The 19983-nt window shown below is 41.4% G+C and overlaps 3 protein-coding genes across 3 annotated transcripts; 1 reads left to right on the plus strand and 2 right to left on the minus strand.

The window, feature by feature from the left end:
- Positions 1-2575: 2575 nt before the first annotated feature.
- On the minus strand, positions 2576-3978 carry mipa (major intrinsic protein of lens fiber a; the record flags this gene model as incomplete). Its single annotated transcript, XM_080030664.1, has 4 exons — positions 3439-3978; positions 3077-3241; positions 2879-2959; positions 2576-2758 (listed from the first exon to the last, which is right to left on the minus strand). The coding sequence occupies exons 1-4, from the start codon at positions 3796-3798 to the stop codon at positions 2576-2578; spliced, it is 789 nt and encodes a 262-aa protein (XP_079886790.1). The 5' UTR covers positions 3799-3978.
- A 2703-nt stretch (positions 3979-6681) lies between these two features.
- ptges3a (prostaglandin E synthase 3a (cytosolic)) lies at positions 6682-10406 on the minus strand. The gene is made up of 8 exons (XM_080031560.1): positions 10278-10406; positions 9318-9431; positions 9060-9129; positions 8860-8958; positions 8302-8391; positions 8156-8212; positions 7992-8019; positions 6682-7628 (listed from the first exon to the last, which is right to left on the minus strand). Coding segments are annotated over exons 1-8 (480 nt in total). The 5' UTR covers positions 10280-10406; the 3' UTR covers positions 6682-7608.
- Positions 10407-14200: 3794 nt separating this feature from the next.
- dtx3 (deltex E3 ubiquitin ligase 3) lies at positions 14201-19840 on the plus strand. Its single transcript, XM_080030848.1, has 4 exons — positions 14201-14961; positions 15440-16242; positions 17404-17621; positions 17858-19840. Exons 1-4 carry the CDS (start codon positions 14949-14951, stop codon positions 17931-17933), a joined length of 1110 nt encoding a protein of 369 aa, XP_079886974.1. The 5' UTR covers positions 14201-14948; the 3' UTR covers positions 17934-19840.
- Positions 19841-19983: the final 143 nt, after the last annotated feature.

Here is a 19983-nt window from a genome sequence, read left to right on the forward strand (position 1 = left end):
AAGTAGTTGTCTCCCTTACGTTAACCTTGACTGAACCTTGGCTGTTTGTGGTGAATTTTGAAACACTGCACATAGAGTAATGTCCCATAAGCAGTTGCTGAACATGAATCTCATCTTTCAAGGCCCCTGTGGATTTACAGAAACCACCTCATCAGATTGGCAAATGTTTATGTAAATGGCCACTGACTTTAGTAGTTTAGAAGTAGAATACGTCACACATGATTGTTAATAGATATATCTTGGATTTGCTTCTGTCCTGTCAGGAACTGACTGTATTCATATATTTGAATCACATATACAGTCACTCTAAAATAAAACAGACAAAAAAGGATTGGAAACATAGGAATTTTCAGATTTTTTTTGACATATAAAAATAATAAATCAGTGGCATTGTGTTTGGGAAGGTATGCCTGGTACCCAAAAAAAGGCTGTCCACTGAATGAAAGCATATTGGTGTATAACATAATGGGCATCACTTTCATCATCCATCAGCCAAAGAGGAGACATTGCATTACTAGCATAATATATTTCCTATCCATCCAGTTTCAACAATCATGAAATGTTTAAAAAAAGAAAAAAGAAAACTTTACACTGTACATCACAAAGCTTTTCCATTAGAACACAAATTCTAATTGCAACATCACTAAAATGTAAATTCTACTCAACCACTGCCAGGGAAATCACACTGAAAAAAAAGGTTATGTAAAGGAAGCAGAAAGAGAATCAGCTTACATGTCTGGTTCAATAACTGCTCTTGTGAAATTTGTCAAAAATGCTAACTTATCTCAGTGGCCCGTCCCCTTCCTTCCACCCCAGCAGCTTTAGATGTCCCCTCTTTAGAGCAGAACAAGATGGCTGCCTCGTAAACAAAGGGAGGAGGTAGGGTGAATGAAGGAGGGATGGAAGAGACAGGGGACTCCAGGCCAATGTAGAGCTTCAACTCTGAAGATAACTCTCTCCTGTTTAGATCGTCTGAAAATAAAGGTGTACATTTATCACCCGGTACAAACACACTAAAGATTTCAGTCGCCTCACAGTGACCTTCTCTCTTCTCCCAAATATCAGAGAGGGCCTTGTCTAATAAAACTGTCTTACTCCCAAAGAGTCACCCAGCTCAGTGTAGAAAAGAGAAGGCACCAGGTGTTTGCCAACACCAGCAACAAGCCACTACACCTCATGCACTCTTTCATTTCTAACCTTGAGTTGATGTAACAAAGACCCTTCAGTCGTGTCAAACAACACAATTCAACTAGAAAAAACGCTGGTTCCTCATGACAGCTTGTCAGGTTTGCTTTCTTTGTTTTTCCATGGCAGACACTCAAAAGTAAAAGCAAACCAACTATCACACACCTGTACATGAATCTGTGATAAGCGCTGCTCTAAAAGCATAGCTCACGTCAGAAAGTCATTTAGAATTTAACGAAACACAAATACTGTATAAGTTATCTAAGTGTTTTACAAACCTGCAGACTTTCCACTTGTAAAGCAATAGATAACAGATTTGTTGGTAATGATACAATTTCAATTGTAATTTAACTTAACTGTCAAAGACAGAACAGAGCAAATAGTACTGTGTTTTGAATATATTTTGATATCAATATGGATGTATGTGTGCTTGAGATAAGACACAAACTCTTATCTGAATTAATTTAGCTTTAAGACTCGACTCTGAGGCATAAATTACTTTCAATTGGTATAAAAAGGTGACCACTCTGAACACTTAATCAGTTGAACTTTTGCAGTATCTGTAAGGGCGTGGAAAAGGCTGCATATTTTCCTTAAATATGCTTGTACAGTATGATAAAAAAAATCACGATACAGAAAAAAGAATTATGTCAATTAAAGTTGAACATTTTAAATGGTCAATTAAAACAAGCACACGCATACACATGCACTGAGACTTGCATGCCCGCTCACTCGGTCTCAAACACAAACACGTACAACTGAAAAAAAAGAAAAATCGAGCCAAATAAATATTGGTAAAATACAATACGTACATGTAATTACCCAAAGTTGTTTAAACAAAACAAAACAAAGGGCAAGATCACACTGGATCCAAAATGGAAAAGCATGCAGAAGTCCACTGCTCTACTGTAGCTTCACTCCTAGCAGACTACACAATAGGGAGTAAAACAGAAAGAAAGAGAAAGGGAAAGAGAGAGAGATAGGCCCCTGTCCTGAGCAGTTATAGCCACCTGGTCAGTCAGGAGTGACTGACTCCCAACACCACAGGGCACAGGGTGCTTCCTTCAGTGGCAAGTCTTCTTCTAACCCTCCATCTTTGTCCTGCAGTCCAAGGGGGAGGAGGAGGGGGGGAAGAGGAGGATGGATGGGTAAAGGTGAAATCAGACGAGATGGTCTGGGCTGTGGGTGCCATTTCACTGTAGGTCCAGTTCTGGATGCAGAACAAGGATAACAAAGGTGTTTTTGATCTGTGTTAGCATGTGTGCAGGCGGGGAGGAGGTATGTGTGCAGGAATGCTGAGTGGGCTGAGGATGGACCGGGTACTGAGGGTGCAGATTGAGGGGTGAGGGTTAAGGGATGGGGGTCAGAAAGCCAATCTTCTTCTTCAGGTTTATAGGGCCTGTGTCTTGAGCTCAATGGGCTCTCCCCTGGTCTCCTGCTGGCCCTCAGCCTCTGGCCGGATGCCCTTCAGTGTGGCGAGCCTCTCGGAGAGGCCGCGAGCGCGGGGGAACAGGATGAAGTCATACACCAGAGCACCCATTGCACCACCAATCATGGGTCCCACCCAGTACACCTGTCATTGACAGAAAAGACAAAGAGCAGATAGTGTTAGGATGTTTGAAGATGTCACATTGAGATGGTTTGGCTGAGATTGTATAGTAAGAATATGTACAGATATCTATGATCATCGTACCCAGTGGTTGACAAAATTCCTGACCAGGACAGCAGGGGCGAAGGACCTTGCTGGGTTCATTCCTGCTCCAGTGTAGTACATCTAAGTCAAAGACAGAGAGAGAAGGCCAGGGTCAAGACAATAAATGTCAATATATGATGTGATACAATGGTCGGATCCCGTTTGAAAAATGCATATATCCCGCTGGTTAGTTCTTACCCCGAGAAGGTGCCCCATAAGCACAGAGAAGCCGATGGCCAGGGCAGCAGAGCCCAGGCGTCCATTGCGCCTCTCGTCAGTCACAGCAAAGATGCAGACAACCAGCTGCAGGGTGAGGAAGACCTCCATGGTGGTGGCCATTCCCAGGCTGATGCCTGGCTGCAGCTGAAAGACAAGAGTGTGCAAAAAATAGGGATGTTATCAATGATTAAAATAAATTATCATAGTTTTAAAAGTTGTTGGATACAGTTCAATTGGTGGATATGTAATGCAGATGCAGACATTTAAAAAAGCAAAACATACATAGTCATTGTCATTTTGTCATTTAATGACAGACTTAGGTGACTGGTAGGTAATCTTACCGTGTTGAGTGCCAGGTTTCCTCTCATGTTTCCGGGCGTGACCCCATAGAGCACGGCAGCACCCGCCAGCGCTCCAAGACACTGGGCTATGATGTAGAAGAAAGCACGGAACAGGGACATCTGTGAGCCGATCAGGTAGGCAAAGGTAACAGCTGGGTTGATGTGTCCTCCACTGATGTGGCCGATGGACTGGATGAGGGTGGCAGCCGCCAGCCCAAAGCAAAAGGCAACATGGAGTACATTATGGGGCCCAGTGGTCCAGCGGAGGGCTGCCCCCAGCCCAAAGAATACAAAGAACATGGTGCCATAGAACTCTGCGAAGACCGCCCGCCAGAAAGACATTGACCTGAACTCCCACATGGTGGCAAAAGGTCAAAAAGCAACCTTAAGGCAATGGAGGGATGAAAAGTCAACAGAAAACTAACTAATTACCAAAATGGAGAAGCTGTTTCTCCACAATAATGACTGTGTTGAATACCAAAAGTAACACAGAGCAGATTACAAAAAAACTGTCCCCAAACAGAAACTGTCTCTCTAAAGCTAAACAACACGTAAACTGCTCAACATGCAACTGTGAACAATCTGCTGATCTGTCTTCTGAATTCTGATATCTGTCATACAGAGCTCCTGAGTGGAGCAACACACCAGTCTCTGTGCATCTATATGCGAACCGCTCTGGATGTTAGTCGAATAACATTAATAGACAAACGTTAAGCATGTCCTGCAGACATTCAGCCTCTTTACCAGAGCAGGGGGAGCTCAGAGGCCTTTTTATAACACCCCAGGGCCAGTGCAGCCCTGGCTGAGCCCAGGGGAGGGGCCACCACACAATACTACAAATCAAAACAAAATCATTTAACCCTTCTCCTGCCTTGACCTGAATCCGTCTCCTCATTGTGCAAATTACTGTGAATCTGGACTGATGGGTTCTGAAAAGGCCTTGCTAATCAATCAAAGGTATTAATGTGGGAAAGCTAGTCATGTTAGTCAGAGGTTCTTTTGAAACTATGACTTGAGGTTGAATTGAGGACAAGCAGAGAAGTAAATAAAAGGTGAAATGCTTTGGAGCTTCTCATATGTCCACTGTCTTGTATTACTGGAGGAGGGGGAGATTTAATATCTGAAGTACCACTTAAAGCCTGATTGAATCATAAATACAAACTAAATGGTTCACAATGTTCAGTTCACAACTGACCTTCACATCTGAAAATAGAAAAGCAGTGGGCATGTGGTGGGTAGAACCTGTAGAAGTTGGATGGGGTGGGATTTTTGCTTGGTTTCCATTCATTTAGATATTTTTTTACAGGGATTAATGCAGTGTCTGGCACATTTACCATGATTTTGATTTCATTGTGTCCTCCGTAACGCACGGCAAACAGTTTCACATTCACTCTGTGAACACCAAAGCACGAGCAATTTCTACATTTCTCTCTTCTCGTGCTCTGGATTGATACAAATTAGGTTTGTGGCACCAGAAGTGATTAGGCACAATTTTACATTGTGTGTATGTGCATGCTGAGCGGGTTTGGAGGCTCAGGCCGGATAAAGCGGTGAAAAATCCACTGTTGGAGAGGAAGAGAGGAGAGCAGGCCAGGCATTGAGCTTCTGCACTGGAGCATCATGCTGACCAGCGCAGCCAGAGGGACGGCCCACAGCCCTCTGAAAGGTTTCTGCTGAGCTCACTGCTTTTCTCCTTTCATGCATGGAAACAAAACGCTGGGAGTAACAGTTTCTGCTGCTTTCTATGATCTGTTTGTCTTGCCGTCACTGATGAGTTTGTGAGTCCCCTTTTCCATAGGTCAGAGTAGGCTTTATATAGATATTTTATACCCCTGCATTCACACTCCAGAGCAGGTCCTGGAACGGGAAGAGAAGAATATATACAAATATAATCAGCAGACATTTTTTGGTGTCCCAAAGGATGAGGTCCACTTTGGAAGTTGTGTGTGTTTTCTAAAAAAATGTAATGTGATTTATCCTATCAATCTCACGGCAACCTGATGTATACCTATGGATGTTCTCACATTCAAAAAAAAATAAAAATAAATTAACACCACCACAGGATTGCTTCTGTGGGGAAATGTATTGTTTTTTTTCTCCAAAAATAGAGTTCAGATAGTTTTTTAATTCAGATAGTTTATTAGTTTGTCAGTTGGTGCACCTCTATTGTGATGAGTAGTGTGTCCTTCTCATGACTCCCTCTATCAGTGGTAAGCCACCTTTTGTGGATTTAAGCCCACAGTTTAGTTTTAACGGGCAGAGGGTTGAAAAAGGTGCTTGCATTGTATTTTTCCTGTTCCCTGAGTCCAGACTGCTGACACATACATAATAACATGCAGCCCATACACGTCTCACTCTTGGTTAAAGGCTGTGGCCCGTTACTCACCACGCCGTGGTGAAAACATGTATTGCAGGACACATGAGATAAAGGACTTACACAGAAAAGGATGAATGTTGGTGAAAAAATCTTTTTGGTGGGATATTTAGACATGTCTAGAATTGTCTTTGTTCTTCTCTTGAGCCCATGAACAAAAATCCATTGCCTTTACTTAGCCTACTGATAATTAGTTGTAATATTCCAGCTCAATGACTAACTTCTTCTTTGATTGCGAGGGAACTGTGTATTGCAGTTCCACATCTTAAAAAATCACTCACAGCAAGATCATAAATAATTTAGACTTTAAATCTGCATAAATTAATTTCCGGCTTCCATTTCCTTTTTTGCACTCAGTAGAAAAGTAGCCTACATAGGAGATGGGAAGCCCCAGAAATGCCCCTCGTAATGTAAAAGAGAAGTGAGAGTAGAGCGCTCGGAAACATCAGCACTACACAGTGGTCAGAAAGTGACATTTCACATCTTCATAGCAATACAAAACAAAAGATGCTTTACTTAAAGTCCAATGTAAGAGATAAGACAAAATCAGAATATTTAGTATAAGAGACCTTGTAATTTATAACCTATCTTTTAAATACTGATACTTAGACCCAACGGATGAAAATGAACTTTAAGTACATTTAGACAAAGTTACATTTTGAATGCAAGACTTTTACATGTAACATAATTTCTATAGTACGATTTTGCTATTTTTACTTAACTATAAGAGCTAGTACTACACCCATCAATGCTGAGACTACATTAACACAACAGTAATTAATAATAAAAATATCCCTTTCTCTGTGTATTGTATCTCTTTACTTTTATTGAAAATTAAAAAAGTAATGCTTTAATATTAAGGCCTTGTATTCAACATTGTGGAATAGTTTATTATAAATGTATAACCAACCTCTGACATCATAAACAAATGCAAATGTGTTCTACATGTGTTGTATCAGACACACACGCCTCCAAAGCATCGTTCTAATGTATCCCATTGACAAACATTTATTACCTGTATTGTTGGTACTAAAAAGGATTTCTACCCTCACCTCTGGAAGAAAATATATGTTTGTAACTGCTACAATGTGCAATGTATTTCAGCACTGGCATAGAGAAACAATCTTATCTTTGCAAAGGTATGACTATATGCAAATATTGTACCACTCTATTTCCATAATCTCAACACAAGCTGATAATTGCACAAGCATATCTGTTTATTTTAAATGCAGAAATTTTAAAAACAAATAAAAGTTAAATTGTTAAATATATGCAGATGTTGGCATACGTACATGGGAAACCCCATTCCGGGCGGAACTCCTGCTTTTTAAATTAACAAACAAAATAAGTGCAATTTACAATACAAACATTAAAGGAGTAATCTGTCATTAAAAAATCAACTCTTTTGGAAAATAGGCATTTTTCTTTTTTTTCTTGATTTTAAATTAATATGTCCAATACATAACCTGACATCGCAAAGTTAAACAAAAAACAGAGGGGTGTAAGACATCAGAACATCCCATTACAGTTATTCAAGTCAATGAACAATAACATTTTCATTTGAACAGAATTGCCCATGCAGAACAGAACAGCAAAGCACTGCACTGTACGTCGCTTTGGATCTCTGTGCATGTCTGTATCCAACAGTCACTCCCTGGAGAGGTTTCGTTTTGGAAACTGCGCAGAGAGTTGAGGTTTCATCACCAACATGGCTGCCAACTTATGTCTAGTCTTTCTCTTCAACCGACTTATTTTTCGCTTTTTTTGTTTACTACTGAGGTGGCATCCATATTCATCTACTCAAGGTCGGGCATTTCTGGAAGAGACAAAATAAATAAGCATTAGAATATTGATGATAATGACATAAAAACTAATGCCCCAACAAAGTCAAGGATTTAAAGTTAGTTCATAAGAAGAAAATAAAAAAATGTATTACTACAAAGTTATGTGAAGCAAGTTTTTGATAGAGTGCGATACCAGTAGTGGTTTTATGGCCAAAGGTTAACAACCTTTCTAACTGAATACCATTAGGAACACATTACAGAATGTCTTTTTTTGCTTATTTAACTTTATTTTTATTTTACAATAAAGCATGTCAGTGCGCACTTCGTAATATCTAGCATTATGGTAGCACTGCGGATTACAAATGACAACACAACTATTTGAGAATAGGACTTACTTTCATCATCGCTGTCTTCAGGACCATGCTGCAAAACAAAGCAAAAACATTTATAATTATTCATATACTGGTTTACCGGGTATATTTAAATCTATAACAACACTACATAAAGAATATTAAGCTAATTTACAAATTATTTTATGTAATGTTTTAAATAAACATACCTCATTCTCTGCACCATCTAAATCAGGTAGATCGTCCCCTCCCATAGTGTTCATCATCTGGAGAAAATGCACAGGAGACACTCAACATGTCAGCACTACAGTTTACCGACTTGCATTTAAGCACTTTGCATGTTCAAAATGCTTACCTCTGAGAATTTGTCAAAACTTGACAGGTCCTCATCTGACTCATCTTCCCAGTCTCTCCAATTATTGAAATCAACACTCAGCCAGTTGTTCTAAGAGAAGATAGATTCAAGTGTTTAAGTAGGGCAAGAATCAATATGTTATGAGTTCTTCTTTATGTTTTCATTGTTGATATTTCTTAAGCTGTTTAGGTGTGTGGCACACTACATAGTCTTAGAATACAGAATTGTCATGCTTTTAAATCATACTCACAAAAGGTAGGCAGTTAAAAAACCAAGATATATTATAGGTATGTGCTTGAGTAAAATTGACTCTTCTGACAACACAAAATTAATAGTGAGCAGTTCCATTAATCAATGTAGAGATGCCAATCTAAAGAAATGTGAAATTGTCGCTTAAACTTTCCAGAGCTGTATGTGTACAGTATATATATAAGCAGCTTGCCAAAGTGTGATTTTAATTAAATGGCAATTAAACTGGTAGTATCTTGTTTGCAACATGTCTGTACCTGATCTGCCAAATGAATTGATATACATTTTTTTCACAAGAGTGAAAGTTACCTTCGTCTTGTCTTTGGTAAGTCGCGGCCATGCTTTCCCAGCCTCTGCTTTTCGTAAACAACACAACACAGACCTGTCAGTGCGCCGGTGTTTGGATCCCTATATGGAAAAGAAAGAGTTTGATCAAAGTTTTTTTTTATCTCTCAAGGAATAAAAACAAACGTTAGAAGTCCAACTGTGTCTATGGTTGACAAACGTACCTTAGGATCAATATTGCCAAAAAGCTCCACTGAATTCTGGTGTTTGATATTGTCTGTTCCAGCAACACAGCTTTAAGGTGAAAAGAAAAACTTTTTTTTAGTTTTCATTAATCTGTTCATACACTTTACCACAAATCAGGGCTCTGTTTCCAAAAAGCATCTACTGAAGAATTTGAAATGGGGCATTGTTCAGATAGTTCTATGGCTAAGAAAATTATCTGAATTATTATCATTGAATGTGGTATTAATACAACTTACCAAAAAGTGATTTTGCACTTGTCATAAGTTACTTGCACATCTTTGCTATCTTCCACACAGAAATCTAGAAAAACAGAGTCCCGTCTGTCGTACCATTTAGCTGCTGCAGGGTGCCTAATGACAAAGAGTAGAAAGAGGGAATTAGTTACATCAAGACAATCTAACACCCGCTATGCTTAATTATTCGGCAGTTGGTTCTGACAGAGTAAATGCTTTATTTATTGTTTGACATTGTAATTATTCAGGAAGTGGAACAGAGTGTCCTGGTGCGCTTGTTAATATAGCTGGGCATATCATTTCCACAATTAGGGGCGGTTCTGTTCTGGTGGCCCACCTGACATGCATAAAGAGTGCAGGACATTTAGTCCACCTTTAAACTACGTTGACACATGCTGTACTTATGTCACTTCAGATCAACTATTAAGCGTTACATGTTCGGCAAGAAAAACTTGACTGTAAGAACTTCCTAACATTGTATAGGTTTTCACATTGAGATGAAGTCATTAATAGTGAGTTATATCGTTATAACATGTGAGCCAAACGAGGAGAAAATATGATGGGATGAGGGCATCTTGTGTTACGTATTTCGATGACAGAGCAAATTAAATCTTAGGCTAAGCATGATACAATGCATTGCAGTGCCAACGGTAACAACGATACCCTTATCTTGTTGGTTGACATTAGCCCGCTAGCTACCTGAACTCATGCAAGGCGCGGAAACAAAACATGCATAACATTTTTTTCCTCGGTTTATGTGACGTCGTGGTGCCAAATTATATCACCGTGTCAGCGGGATTAGGCGACGTGCTGTCTCTTTTAGTCACGGCAGCCGTGCAACTATGACTGCACCGCTGACTCGTGTGCTTAGCTTGGTTAGCTAAATTTAGCTGGTTGATCCGCAGAATACCACACTTATTAACTACGACCATACATGATTACGTAATAAACCCCAACACTTACATATTCACTGTTATATCAATTACACTTCCTCGTCAGATCACGATATAGATTATAGTGCTCTCTAGCTGCAGTGACAGGTGTCGCGCCAATGTAGTTATCCCCGATAAGAATTGTATCCCCTGTCCGCGGGAGCGCGCATGCATTCATTGCAGGCGGAAGTACATGCTCCGCTCTGATTTCACCGATTTCACCCATGGACGTTCACCCAAGGCTGTATTAAAAGTAGGCTACATGTTTCCTAAATGTTGGTAATCAACAAGGTTGTAAAGCAGTCACTTCGGGCACATCTGTCAACATCTAAATGATGTTATTCTTCCTACGTGTTGACGATCTTTATACATTCACAGTGGCGTTTCTAGGTGTAAAAAACAGGTGGGGCTCACACCAAAGAGGGGGGAAATGTGAGCTTCAAAGACACTGTTTCTTGCATTCTGGCGATTTTATAAACACAAAATTAGTTGTTCACATCTTGGCAAGACATGGATAGTTGGCACAGCCTGACAGCTAATTAAATTACAGCACTACCCCCTGCTGATTTACGGCCAAATCACTCAAAGTTTCCAGGTTCAAATCCCAGTTCAGACAAAAGATGAAGTTTAGAACTTCAGAATAAATAACTTAAATTCATTGTGTGGACATAAAACACTAAACCAAAACTACACTGGACATTTAAATGCAGAATTACATCAAGGGTATTAAACTATAATATTAAAAACCTTTGATAATATGTTTAACATGTTTAAAATGCAGCTACTTTTTAACTACTTATGCATTTAATAATCAGTAAACATGATTTACTTGACACAGACATAAATGGATCAAATAAGTTGTTTATTAAAAAATCTTCACAACAATGACAGCTAGATTTCAACAAACAAATAGTCACACAATAAAAATACTTTTAATTAACTGCATCGAATCCTTCGACACATTATATGAAATACTCACTGATACATTATTAAGGGGCTATAAAATAAAGAATCCACATCAGGTTGAAATAAAGTAGCTGCACAGGAGTAATGATTCATTACATTAAAAAAGACAATTTTCAAATATAAGATCTTCTGTGTAAAGTTTTAGCTTGTCCCAATACATGATGTCCTACTACATCCTGTAGTAAGTTTCAGTGTGCAAACCAGCAGCTTTATGGAGGTTCTTCTGACCTACATCCTCTACACAGCGGAAGTCACATCACATGGACTGAGCCTCCCAGTGAAAACCAACAGCAATTCGAGGGATATACACTCAACAAAAATATAAACGCAACACTTTTGTTTTTGCTCCCATTTTTCATGAGATGGACTTAAAGATCTAAAATTCATTCCAGATACACAATATTACCATTTCTCTCAAACATTGTTCACAAATCTGTCTAAATGTGTGATAGTGAGCACTTCTGCTTTGCTGAGATAATCCATCCCACCTCACAGGTGTGCCACATCAAGATGCTGATCTGACATCATGATTAGTGCACAGGTGTGCCTTAGACTGTCCACAATAAAAGGCCACTCTGAAATGTGCATTTTTTTGCTTTATTGGGGGTCTGGGGACTCAGAACCAGTCAGTATCTGGTGTGACCACCATTTACCTCATGCAGTGCAACACATCTTCTTCGCATAGAGTTTATCAGATTGTCAATTGTGGCCTGTGGAATGTTGGTCCACTCCTCTTCAATGGCTGTGCGAAGTTGCTGGATATTAGTGGGAAGTGGTGCACGCTGTCGTATACGCCGGTCAAGCACATCCCAAACATGCTCAATGGGTGACATGTCCGGTGAGTATGCTGGCCATGCAAGAACTGGAGCTGTGTCTGAAATTGCGCACTTCTGTACTTACACTTACTTTTTTGAGTGCACTTTGCGCAAAACCGGAGAGTGTGCCAAAATGCAGTGCACTGTAAGTTCCTCGGTCGTGCACTCAAAACGGTCTAAAACTTGAGTGTGGAGCGATGGACACTTTCCACACTCAATGGCCGCCATCTTGCCTACCTAGCGGAGAGGACGGGACATTCAAATCAAAATAGAGGAGCTTGAAGCAACCGTGGAGACGGACGCGCTCTACAAAAGTTAAATTACACATTTGTTTTGTTTTTCCGCAACTAACGTGTCTGTTTTGGCTATCGGTAACACAAGCAGAAAAAAATACCACTGAAGAAGAACCGTCAAAATGCAAAGTAATTTCCGGTAGGTGCGCGACGGCAGTTTGGACAGTGCACTGTAGAAATGAGAGCACTACGTCTATAAGTAAGTGTACTGTTGGGATAATAAAGTGCACTCAATGTAAGTGCACTTACGTAAGTGCGCGATTTCAGACACAGCATGGGACATTTTCAGCTTCCAAGAATTGTGTACAGATCCTTGCAACATGGGGCCGTGCATTATCTTGCTGAAACGTGAGGTGATGTTCATGGATGTATGGCACAACAATGGGCCTCAGGATCTCATCACGGTATCTCTGTGCATTCAAAATGCCATCAATAAAATGCACCTGTGTTCTTCGTCCATAACAGATGCCTGCCCATACCATAACCCCACCACCACCATGGGCCACTCGATCCACAACATTGACATCAGCAAAGCGCTCACCCACACGACGTCACACACGCTGTCTGCCATCTACCCTGAACAATGTAAACCGGGATTCATCCGTGAAGAGAACACCTCTCCAACGTGCCAGACGCCATCGAATGTGAGCATTTGCCCACTCAAGTCTGTTACGGCGACGAGCTGGAGTCAGGTCAAGACCCCGATGAGGACGACGAGCATGCAGTTGAGCTTCCCTGAGACGGTTTCTGACAGTTTGTGCAGAAATTGTTTGGTTATGCAAACCAATTGTTTCAGCAGCTGTCTCAGTGGCTGGTCTCAGACGATCTTGGAGGTGAACCTGCTGGATGTGGAGGTCCTGAGCTGGTGTGGTTACACGTGGTCTGCGGTTGTGAGGCCGGTTGGATGTACTGCCATATTCTCTGAAACGCTTTTGGAGACGGCTTATGGTGGACAAATGAACATTCAATGCACGAGCAACAGATCTGGTTGACATTCCTGCTGTCAGCATGCCAATTGCAAATGCTTGTGGCATCTGTGGCATTTTGCTGTGAGACAAAACTGCACATTTCAGGGTGGCCTTTTATTGTGGACAGTCTAAGGTACACCTGTGCACTAATCATGATGTCAGATCAGCATCTTGATGTGGCACACCTGTGAGGTGGGATGGATTATCTCAGCAAAGCAGAAGTGCTCACTATCACACATTTAGACAGATTTGTGAACAATGTTTGAGAGAAATGGTAATATTGTGTATCTGGAATGAATTTTAGATCTTTAAGTCCATCTCATGAAAAATGGGAGCAAAAACAAAAGTGTTGCGTTTATATTTTTGTTGAGTGTAGATAGATAGATAGATAGATAGATAGATAGATAGATAGATAGATAGATAGATAGATAGATGGATGGATGGATGGATGGATGGATGGATGGATGGATGGATGGATGGATGGATGGATGGATGGATGGATGGATGGATGGATGGATGGATGGAGTTCTTGCAAAAGTATCAACAGTTTAATAATTTCTGTCAGGGCACCCTGAAAGACCGTTGCATTTGAATCATGACTGAGCTATCCCCTCAATGGGGAGTGGGTTTGGACCGGACACTTTGGCCTATGTGTTATGGGGCGTTGCGTTACCATTACAAATGTTCATCACGAGTCACGACACAAATATGCGCGCACACACACACAAACACACACACACACACACACACACACACACACACACACACACACACACACACACACACACACACACACACACACACACACACACACACACACACACACACACACACACACACACACACCACCACCACCATCATCTGTCAGCCAATCATGTCAGCTCAGTGACGAACTTCCTGGTCACATTTTCTCTTGGGTCCCAGGCAGTCCCGTCATTAATAGTTAGCATGTTTGCTCCATGGTTTGCTCAGGCACAGTCAACAGGGAGGATGCTGCTCGAAAGTGGCGACGCGGACTCCAAATGACAAGAAAGAGTAAGCGTCTGCGGCTGCCTGGAGAAAGCTGTCGCACAGCTAGCGTGGTGGGGACCAGATAAGAGTAATCTACCAATGCTATTTACTCAGCGTTACGCCTAGCCCAAGGACGTACGAGGAAGGCAACACGGGCGAGAGACCACAGCGGGGGACGAAAAGGAGGGTTCTGGATGGCATGTCCCAAGGCCTGGGAAGGGCTGTCGATAATATAAAGAGACAGGAGCTGGGAATACGTTTTGGGTATCATTTCTTGACTACAAAAGACTAATTATCCGCGGATAAACTGCAGCATCACGTCAGCCATAAAGGGCCCCTCCTGAGATGGGGTGCTGGGCTCTTTAATCCAGCCTGAAAACCTCCCTGACAGGGGAAGCTACAAGCTACGGCGAAGGGTGAGGTACCGAAGTAATCGGAGGGAGAACTACTTTGCTAAATGTCATGGACGCGAAATCTATCAAAGGCTAAGCTAATGTTGCGAATCTCCCTTCCCTGCCGCTGCGGAGAATGGCTCAGTCAAAATATCGCCACCGAGCTGTGATAACGTGTGTCCCAGTCCATCTTCTTCAGCCCCTCTCCCTCTCTCTTTCTATTCAACAGGACGCTTTATTCACAATTGAAGGAATTTATGGGCTCACAAGGTAATATTTCAATATAACGGAATGCCCTCTTGTGCTTGCATGTGGCTGTCAATTTAGCTTTCATGTTTTCCGCGCTTGACGGAGGGTTAAAGTCCTTTGTTTACAGTGTGAACAGCTGATACGTCTTCAGCAATGCCCCGTTACTGCCTGCTGTATGTTTTTTTTTACGTGCTCCAACCACTGCGAATAACTCCCCATGTAGATGTTGGTTAATATTTACTTTGCCAGGCAGACATAAAGTGCAAACAAAAGAAGAAAAAAAAATCTGTGCAAAAGATAGCATCATTCTCCATAATGCATTTGAAAATAGCAATTTAGGCTAGTGCTTATAGCTTTAGGTCTCAATTTATAGGCCTACCACTTGATTTAAATGAATGTGTCAACATGAGCCAGTTGTGTTTGTTTGTAGCCTAATTGGTCACACACACACACACACCCTTGTGCTGATGACTTTTCTGTGCCTCTTTGTGTTGTGCAGTGTCCTCTGATGAGATGAGTGTGCGTGCTGGCCAGGGCAATGACGAGGTACTGGTTTCCCAGGCGGTGTGGGATTACCTGGCTGCAGCTGGGCGGCCCTGGCTTATTGACTTTCAGCACAAGCAGGGCATGAGCGCTGGTATCGTAAGGCGAGGAGAGAGGGGCGGTTGCTGTGCCGTCAGGCTGCAGCCTGTGGAAGGCTTCAGGAGCGCCGGAGCTGGGCTGATGGATGGACCCATCTCCAGCGAGACACGGAAAGCCTTTATTGACTTATGCCGCTGTGCCCGTAAAGAAATGAGCAAACAGGAGGGGGGACCCAAGAGGAAGAGGGCTTTGCTGCCCTGTGTGGGAGTCCTGGAGCCAAACGGAGAGGGCAGCTTGCTTCAGCCTCCGCCTCCCCAGCCTCGCCGCTCCCAGAGACAGCAGCAGAGATTCAGGAAGCCCGCCGAGGAGGAGGCCTACACCATGCTCCACGAGGCAGCCCATAGGAAGGACATGGGCTCCAGCTTGGCTTCCCATAGTGAGGCAGAGGACAACAGAACCTGTTCAATCTGCATGGGAGACATAGTGGAGAAGACTACCCTGGAGAGGTGTGGCCATTCTTTCTGCCGTTCCTGCCTGGAACAAGCCTTTAAGGTGAAGAAAGCGTGCCCTGTGTGTCGGCTAGTGTACGGACAGTTGATTGGGAACCAGCCTGCCAATGGCACGATGATCGTAGAGCGAGATCCTGATCTGGAGCTTCCTGGCCATGAAGGCTGTGGGTGTATCTGCATCATCTACAGCTTCCATCCTGGCCTACAGGCAGTGAGTAGACCAGGGTCATGGGCCACTCACTGATGCTAGAATACTGTAACTTCACTTGCAATATTGAAAGTCATCTATGGGTGTAACCAAACCTGCAGTTGTTTTGGATGAATAATACAGATCCTAGAACATTGTCAAATGTTATAATTGCATAGGAGATTTTAATATTACATTTTGGCACAAGTCTAAATTTGGTATAAAATCTAATAACGTATGAAGGCTCTACTACGTCAAACCATGAGTTCTGTCTGACTGACCTCATTAGTTGGTTTACACAAAACAAAATATAGTTTTTCTAAAGCTGATAAGTTCTTTTTATATCAGTATTTTTTTTTATTATCCGGCCTGCATTTTCAATCATGGGTTGACAAACTCAAAATCCATCCCCCCTTTTGATTATTATAATTCCTGAATTATTTTGTGACTTTCTCCCAAATGTGAAGGGGTAAAGATGAACTTATAGAACACACTCATAGAAAAACTGCTCTGTAGCTTTCTCTTGCTAATTGAGGTTTAAAAACATCCCTTCTAATCTTGCATCTTCCATTCTATGGGTCTTTAGCCTCTGCCTGGTAAATGCCACCGGCTGTTAAACTCCTGTTTGTAATGCAAGCACTCTGATATTAATGTGTGGTCCAGGCCGAGATAACCCCTGATGAGATCAGCATTTTGCTCTGTGACTTTACAAAGCTCCTCTCCAAAAATACATGTAAGGGCTGTTTTACAGACTAATACTTTCCCTGGCATCTACTATAAGCTTACCTTGAACAGCGGACTGAGCGGAGTTTCCGTTTTGGAGGAAATTGACAACTGTAGGCAGGTGTCAGAAGCAGCCCGTGTCTGTTCTTTACCTCAATGCTCAATATTCAGGGTTTCATTTATTGTCTGCAGAAGGATTTTTTTTTTTGGATTTGTCTGAATTGCTTCATAAAAAAGACACTAAATGAGTACCTAAAAAACATACAACACAATGTAGAGATTTGTATTGAAAATAGACAAAACAGCTGAGTCAAGGCAAGTTTGAAAATATACATAATATATGTTCAAACATTCACTGTCGTAGAAGAAGGTCTCGGACCCCATTGGCAGATAATTGTTTTAAATTTAAAGCCATGAATGCCCCTCTAAACTGATCCTGTTTCACTCCTTTGTGGCCAACAGCCAGAGCACCCCAACCCAGGTGTTCGGTACCCAGGAACAGACCGTGTGGCCTACCTCCCTGACAGCCCTGAGGGGAACCGTGTGCTGGGTCTGCTGCGCCGGGCCTTCGAACAGCGCCTTATCTTTACCATCGGTACCTCCATGACTACGGGCATGCAAAATGTCATCACCTGGAATGACATTCACCACAAAACCTCAATATGGGGCGGGCCACGCTGGTACGTACTAAATAGCCTTTTAGCCGAGGCCAATGGCAAATTTTAATTTGATTCGGGAATAGCTTCAGCTACCTCCCAAAGAGGCGTGGTTGCTGAGAAAGGGGCTTGTGAAAGACTGACAGATGTAATTCAGGTTCATAACAAGGAAATGCTATCAATTTTTGCGGATAGATGGCACTATTGTTGCGTGAAGTCATAAAGATGCAGTGATGGCTTTTTCTTTTTTGTCCCGACAGTTTTGGCTACCCAGACCCTACTTACCTGGTGCGAGTGACAGAGGAGCTAAGAGAGAAAGGCATCACAGCGGACTGACAGCGTGAAAATGACAGACTCTTCCAAGGCTTTGTAGGACACTACGAGTGCCCATGCAGTGGACATGGCTCAGCTCCAGGTTGCTCTATGAGACTGCCAGTCCCTTGAAGGATGGCTAAAGACAAGGCTATCATTAGACAGGCACCTAATGCTACAGCAGAGCAGTAGTTGTTCCTCTGTTTGTCCATTTTTCCTCCAGAGTTCATCTTAACCCAGTGCTATGTGCAGAACCCAAATACTTTGAGTGCAGTTCATTTTCGTATTACACAAAACCTACCTGTCACTGTCTGCGATAGGACAGATATCTGATGCGCTTATTTAAGACCATTGTGGTGTGTTGGATTTTATGGTACATATATTTAATTTAGGATATTTAAGTTTAATGTTATAAAGACAGTTTACTTTACATAAGTGTGTATTTCTACTCTGGGGATCACTTTATTTCTTACAAGCACACCCTATTTGTTTTCGTCTCCCTAGAGATGTTAGTGGAGTAGGTCTCTATTTTGATTGTTACTAATGACATGTTATATGGATAGCACTTGGGTTATGTGGCAGAATAGCACTGCTTCTAAAAAGAGATCTAATTTTCTGAAATTTTTTGCAATCTTAAGCACTCACAGGCACTTTTGAAAGGGATTTTGTTTTTCAGAGAAGTCCAAAAGTCATGTTTTTTGCGTCCTCTATGGAAGAGTGCTCAAGGCAAGCAGGTTTGTGCAGCCATCAGTTTTATTAACTTGGTGGCTACAAGTTGATGTCAATTGCTTGAAACTCTTCATTTGCGTGTGATCTTAATCCCCCTCCCCTCCCCATTTATAGAAAAAAAAAAAAGTAATTAGGAAGAGGGTTACACTGACTCATTGAAGCACCTTTTTTAACACCCATTACAGGACTTTCCCCTGGATTGTTTGCCATATGTCTCTCCTGTTATTTCAAGATGTCTCCCAGGAGTTGAGCCCATTACCTCACTTGTTAATAATGAGCTCATGTAATTATCAGATTTATGACGATGTCAAATATGAAGGGCATATTGACCACTTAAACCAAATCAAAGGCACAAAAAGCTCTTTAAATATCTATGCCTTTGTCCCTGTCAAACTGGGAGATTTTCCTGCTAATGTTCTCATTTTAAATGAGGGAACTGTTGTAAATTGTTATCTAAATATAATAGATAATTAAGGACACAGTGGGAGAAAAATTAACACGGCGGAATGACGCTGTCAGTCCACCATATCAACAATTGATATGATTTAGGGTAGGGTATTGATCTCATTTTGTTGTGCCTTTTCTTACATTCACTTTTGTTACTAATGATTAGAAGTTTGGACATATTGCGTTATTTGATAGGTAAACGGCATTATGTTTGTCGCTATACTAGCCAACTTTAAGTAAAAATACAACACAGACAGTTCATGGAAATATGTATACTAATGTCTATTCGATTAGGTTCTCCCTCATAAATATTCTCATAGTCCAAATGCTGAAAAAAACAACTCTGAACGGATAAAGCTGTATGTCTGAGTGCAGTAACCTGCTTGGCCAGTGGTACATTTGACATTGATTTGACAGGTTGAATCCAAACATCAAATACCCTGACTGAGTGACTATGACCCACAAATGTTTTATTCTGTTTCCATCCCCTTTGTATTTTAGTTAAAGGGACCAACTGAAATATTTTTTGGACACAGGATTGTAGTTTACCAAAGCTACTGTGCAAACATTTCTATGCATTACATGACTGAGGAGGAGCCAGGAGAATGGATAGTTGGAGAAATTACACACATTACAAACGGATTGGTATGGAAAAGTTGCGAGTTTTGCTTTTCTAATTGTGTTGATTCGTACTTTGTTGATATTCAGAATAATGTGCTTTACATTTTAATACTTGAATAAAAGTTATGTTTGGGCTTGTGTTGGATATTTGATGTAGGTCCCAAATAAACCAGGTTCATCACAAGCAACTGCATATCAAATCTGTGTCAGTTTAGAAAAGTCTTGATTTGGAGTGATTCGCCTCAGATCCAGAGGATCTCCTTGTTGTATCAAAGAT

Source organism: Ammodytes marinus, assembly GCF_949987685.1.
Source record: "Ammodytes marinus genome assembly, chromosome: 7".
NCBI lineage: Eukaryota > Metazoa > Chordata > Actinopteri > Uranoscopiformes > Ammodytidae > Ammodytes > Ammodytes marinus.